This window comes from Nicotiana tabacum, chromosome 18 (assembly GCF_000715075.1).
Source record: "Nicotiana tabacum cultivar K326 chromosome 18, ASM71507v2, whole genome shotgun sequence".
NCBI lineage: Eukaryota > Viridiplantae > Streptophyta > Magnoliopsida > Solanales > Solanaceae > Nicotiana > Nicotiana tabacum.
Genome location: NC_134097.1, coordinates 103,305,997 through 103,311,399, shown reverse-complemented (window position 1 = coordinate 103,311,399; position 5,403 = coordinate 103,305,997). Strand labels below are relative to the sequence as shown.

At 35.4% G+C, this 5,403-nt stretch overlaps 1 protein-coding gene across 11 annotated transcripts; it reads right to left on the bottom strand.

The window, feature by feature from the left end:
• Positions 1 to 447: 447 nt before the first annotated feature.
• On the bottom strand, positions 448 to 5,403 carry LOC107826721 (uncharacterized). Of its 11 annotated transcripts, XM_075237113.1 has the most exons (8): positions 4,690 to 5,403; positions 4,456 to 4,507; positions 3,878 to 4,017; positions 3,305 to 3,638; positions 2,518 to 2,590; positions 2,114 to 2,442; positions 1,116 to 1,203; positions 448 to 747 (listed from the first exon to the last, which is right to left on the bottom strand). In XM_075237113.1, exons 6-8 carry the CDS (start codon positions 2,263 to 2,265, stop codon positions 583 to 585), a joined length of 405 nt encoding a protein of 134 aa, XP_075093214.1. In that variant the 5' UTR covers positions 2,266 to 2,442; positions 2,518 to 2,590; positions 3,305 to 3,638; positions 3,878 to 4,017; positions 4,456 to 4,507; positions 4,690 to 5,403; the 3' UTR covers positions 448 to 582. The 11 variants fall into 11 exon arrangements, 10 of the variants coding, with proteins under 10 accessions (XP_075093214.1, XP_075093209.1, XP_075093210.1 ...); XM_075237108.1 differs by lacking the exon at positions 3,878 to 4,017; XM_075237109.1 differs by lacking the exon at positions 3,878 to 4,017 and having other exon boundaries at positions 3,363 to 3,638.

Here is a 5,403-nt window from a genome sequence, read left to right as displayed (position 1 = left end):
TCCTAATCACTAGTTGTATATGTTCTTCGGGACTAACTTCAAATTCTTATATTTTTTAGTCAATCAAAGCACTACAAAATACTGGGGTAATCGGCGGTCATAATTGCTTATAGTGGCGGTTAAGAACCGTTGTTATTATCATTAATGACGTACAAGATAATCGTCGTAATCGCTACTGCCAAAACGTGTAATATGACGGTTTTCGGCGAACCGCCGCAGTATGCATATGTAAATACGGCTATTTAATTTGCTTATTGTGGCGGTTTGTAACCGCCGTAATTGTTGTCCCTTTCAGATTTTGGCCATTTTATACTGCCATAATTGTAATATTTTTAATGTTAATTTTTCAATTCCAATCCTTTATCCTTTCTACTGCACAAAATCCATCATAATATGTTATCAAGCACCTACCATAATAATTAACATAAATTATAGTAGAGAATTAGATAAGCAAAATATTCATCATATTAAAACATACCCAAAATCCACATCATCCAAGATTCAAGTTTAAGGTGAAGAGAGTTAAGAGAGTTACTCAATAGTTACAACACAAAAAAACGTAGTTCATCCTAACAATGATTACTAATTATTGTTTGCTCCATTTTCATAGTTACTTCCGTCAAAGGATCTTCTAGGCCCAGTTGGTGACGGAACGCCATCTCCAACGCCACCTCCAATGCCATCTCCAACGCCATCTCCAATGCCATCTCCAACGCCAACTCCAATGCCATCTCCTAGATTGGGTGCCTGCATAACATAACATTAAATAAGATTAAGTAATTCAAATTGTTTTGTACAATACCATGCATAATGAGCAAAAGCATAATAAGTAATAATGACAGAATCAGGACCTGGTTTACCAAACACCACAAGCACATGACAGTATACAAATTCTAATTGTTTTGACATGATAAGACTGAAACAGGACAATAAATCTGCAATTTGTTCTTGAATGCTATTTGCGTTGGAGAAAAGACTATTAAGGATGAAGAATGTTTTATTCTAAAACTAGAATCAAGCATAGACATGCTCAAGGCACAAAGTACGGCAAATATTGAAGTTGTTCATCACACAATATTGAATCACAAGATCCATCAGTAGGCTCAACAACATACTGATCTGGGAATTCCCAAAGTCGCATCCTTGTATATAGTTTCTGTGAAGGATCTGCCTTCTCCATCATAATTTAAAATGCTACGGACACTGAAAAGTTGATTACCAAACCATTGCCTTTGCGGATCAATTGAAGAGGAATATGCAAAATATCAAAAACCAACAAAAGAATTCAAAAGGACGGGTGACAGTGCCACAAGCACTAGCAAACTCTGATACAACAAATGTAGACTTAATTCAGGTATATATGAGTTATATATACGGATGTGTCAATATTACACATAGCAGCAACTAGTGCAAATGAAGCAGCTATGTTAGGTAACTAACACAACAAAATAATGCAGCTGCAAACTCGAAACAAATTACATGTTAGGGTTATATTAATTGTACGTCGAAAGTACTTTCTTTCCTCAGAAAACATTTAAGTAATTGCCTTTAGCACTTGTTGATTCTCCATTCTGATGGACTAAAAATCATACAATGAGAGAGTATCATGATTCCCCATAGCACAAGTAGTATGTCACATATGAAAGCTTTTGTTCTTTCTATTGGAGATATTCAAGACCAACTCAATCCACGCGAGGACCTAATCCTTCCCCTTCAAATATTTCACACATTGATCCTTGTTTTGGGAAACAAGATCGTTATTTTGCAGACAAAAATTATGTCAAGAAACGTATCTAACACATTCTAAAAGCATAGAATGCTATTTTCTTTCCTATTGCTGTTTATTTTATAATAAGATGTTAGTTTACTCCCTATATACTAAACTGAACCTCCACATTTAACTTGGTACATATATGAAAATGGCCCCGCAAAAGTGTATTATAGATATATTGAAGGTATCAACATTGCTCACAGTGGGAAGACTGCAGCAACAATTTACAGATATGGAAAGAACATAGACTATAGAGCAAAGATTGAGGAGACTTGGGTGATTGAAGAGATTGAACAGTGGAGTTTTCTTGATAGACCAAGAAAAAATAAAGAGAAGACTTACCTGTGAAGGAGTCGGAAATAAGTGAGCAAACTCCTCGGGATATTTCCTATTTTCATTTGAAATAAGCTTGTTAGCGCATTTAATTGTGATCTCATATTTGCCATCTCTTGCACCCATTGTGGAGGTGGAGCACTAGTGCTAGCTGCGCTCATATAAGAACAACCACCTTATCTTGATGTTTGCTTGAATACTACAGTTGGAACTGCACCCATGCCTAAGCCTCGAACACGGCCAGGGTGCTCGGGACCGAAGACTACACCAAGCGCATCATTCGGTGAAATTTCTGCCCGAGTTTCTGGTCTTTGTCTTCGAATTTCTTCAATTCTTTCCTACATGAGAGACAAAATATAATTACAAAAGCTAAGGATCGAGTCAATGGGTAGATTCTGAAGTGCTGGAAGTACCTGTATCAACAATAACTTCATTTCTTTCAATCAAACAGATAGTGTTACCATCTGCAAACTCCACAAACCATTTCTAACATAGGTTTAAAGAAATTTATTGGACTGCTGAACTTTAGATGAATTATGATTTACTATTGAAACTCCACAAACCATTTCAACTAAAAATTATATTGGATGCACTAACACCGGATAGAAAATAAAGAAGCAATGAATGAAACATCATATTCAAAGAAACAATTTGCAATCAATTGAGCTTCATGGTCAGTCTAATATCACGAGCTTATTACAGAAACTCCACACTGGAATAACTGCAAGCTCCCCGAAAGAGAATATTAGAATATAGCAAGCAGAACTCTGGCAACTTTGAGAAACCAAACAACAGTCACGAGTGGACTAAATCAACAAAAAAGACTTGAAATTTCTACCCTTTGTGAAACTTCAGACAGTGCTTTGCCAAACATCAAGGAATAGACAACTATTACTCAAATGTAATAAAAATTATTACATTGCCAAAAAAAACAGAACATATACAGTATCATTTTTACAGAAAAGAATTTGCTTCCTTTTACAAACTCAACTCAGAATTTGCCAAAAAGGATGAATTTTTTTAAAAAATATTTAACATTAAATGACTCACAACAAGTTCAGAGTTCAATGAGTATATAAAGAAATCTCAAGAATCCAATCAATATTCTGAAGTATCAGCAAATACGTTATATTAATCTTGTATAGATAATATTGATCCAAGAAAAGATTTTTTAAAAACAAACAAACAGCAAGAAGATACAAAAAAGATGGAATGCCATTCTGTGACGAGACTCTATTAGTTGATGAAGCTGGAATACCATTCTGTGACGAGACTCTGTTAGTTGATGAAGATGGAATGCGATTCTGTGAGGAGACTCTATTAATTGATGAAGCTGGAATGCCATTTTGTGACGAGACTCTATTAGTTGATGAAGATGGAATGATGGGTTGTGTGTGACGTAAAGAGTCTCGACCAGAAGATGAATATGAAGCTTGAGCCTGAGACTGAGCATGTGATGACTGCTCTGGAGCAAGCGAAAAGCTCCCTTTGATTGATTTGAACAGATTTTTCACCCGATTTTGCTTCGGCATCTCTACATATATACATGGTTGAACAAAGTGATTAGTTAGGACCCCAACAGCTCTACATATATACATGCATCTGGAAAATGTTTTGGACAATTTGGGTAACCCGCAGATTTGTCATTTTCAGGAATTCCATATCCCAATTCTTCTTAATTCAGGAAACGTGTTAATAAATGTCCCACAACCGGAAAACTAGTTAGTATGTTATTATCTCAGAATTCAAATACCGACAGGAATAATCCAAAACCTTTGTCGTTTCCCAAGAAAGGAATTAAGTGGGAATATCAAGCACAAAAACATGCTTTCCACGATTGAACAACGACCAATTGAATTTGTTCCACGCACAAAACATTAATCCCAACACAGTCTTCAAGCATCCACATGTTCCTGGTGATTCACACAAGGAAAGAACAACAGAAGCATCTCTATCAAGGCAACTTAACCAACAAAGCTACCATCTTATGCATCTGCTAAAACTTCTGAATTAAAATTTCTGCTCTAAAACACCATTAAGAAAAGCATACATACGTGCATGTGACTATATGTGCCAATCTGTTCAAGAACATGGGACACCAATCAAACCTCAATCAACAAACAAAGAACCTTATGCATCTGCTAAAACCTCTACATTCAATTCCAGTTCTATTATCACCACAAAACAAAAAGCCACACATGCATGCATATGATTTATGAGTCTATAAGCACAGAACACGACCACCTCCTAAAATACACAAGACTCTAACAAACCAACCAAAAAGAAAACACCCACAACTGATCAAACCACCAATCAACATAAAGAGCGAATCCGATATCAACATTCAGTACCTCTCTACTGATTGCAGCTCCAAATTCTTGATTCACCTCACGATCAAAGCACCTAACAACAACCAAACAAATCAGCAAACCCATAATCTTAAAACAAAGTTAAATTATAAACCCATAATCTTTTTTATATGCCAAAACATTTTTGTAATGTTTCTAACAATTATGTTTCTGGGAAAAAAGAGATTAGTTAGGACCCCAACAGCACAAGTACATAACTTTCAGGAGGTATAATACCTGATAACTGATTGACACTCAACTGCAACTCCTCAAAACCTAAAATGCCACCCAAACTAGTAGGAATGCTACCTGTTAAAAGATTCTCAGATAAATCAATAACTGTAAGAGCTTTGCAATTTCCAAGCTCATTAGGAATTACACCAACTCCTACTTTAGATTTGATATCATGAAGTAATAACATTAAGTATATAACAGATTCTTCTTGTACAAGAACTAGATATTCTCGGCTCCTGAGATCATATTAAGATACAGATGATTGGATAGAGGAGCAATGACTTAAAATGCAGCTAAATACAAGCCACAAAGTACAGTAAGCACAATAGCATCTAGGCTACCATATGTTAAAATGCAAACTAAACAGAGAAGATCGAGTAACAGAGAAATATAGAAAACACAGGATCTTTAGAAATCAAATTGATAACAACAGGTAATTGTCAACACAGGATAATTGAGAGTTTGAATTCTACAACACTACAGTTAGAAATAAAATTTACTGCAATATCTGACTTGTTTAGTCCCTTGTGCCAAGTCATTGTGTAGGATCAATTTTACAAATTGGAATTGGGAATGTTTCCATATAGAGGAGAACAGAAGGCTATTTACATGTCCTTGAGTCTATTTCCATTAAACTGAGTCTTAACCTTATTATTACCAGAAATTTGTGTTGAGTACTCAAGTAAAGTACAGATATCATATCTTATTATGGGTTAA

Bases quoted from the DNA above. Each gene is read 5' to 3' on its own strand.
- LOC107826721 (XM_075237113.1), bottom strand. From the start codon at position 2,265: ATGAGCGCAGCTAGCACTAGTGCTCCACCTCCACAATGGGTGCAAGAG. The intron at 1,204-2,113 runs GTAAGTCTTCTC...TCAACTTTTCAG, and splicing joins TATTTCCGACTCCTTCACAG to TGTCCGTAGCATTTTAAATT. The intron at 748-1,115 runs GTATGTTGTTGA...TATGTTATGCAG, and splicing joins CTTTGGGAATTCCCAGATCA to GCACCCAATCTAGGAGATGG.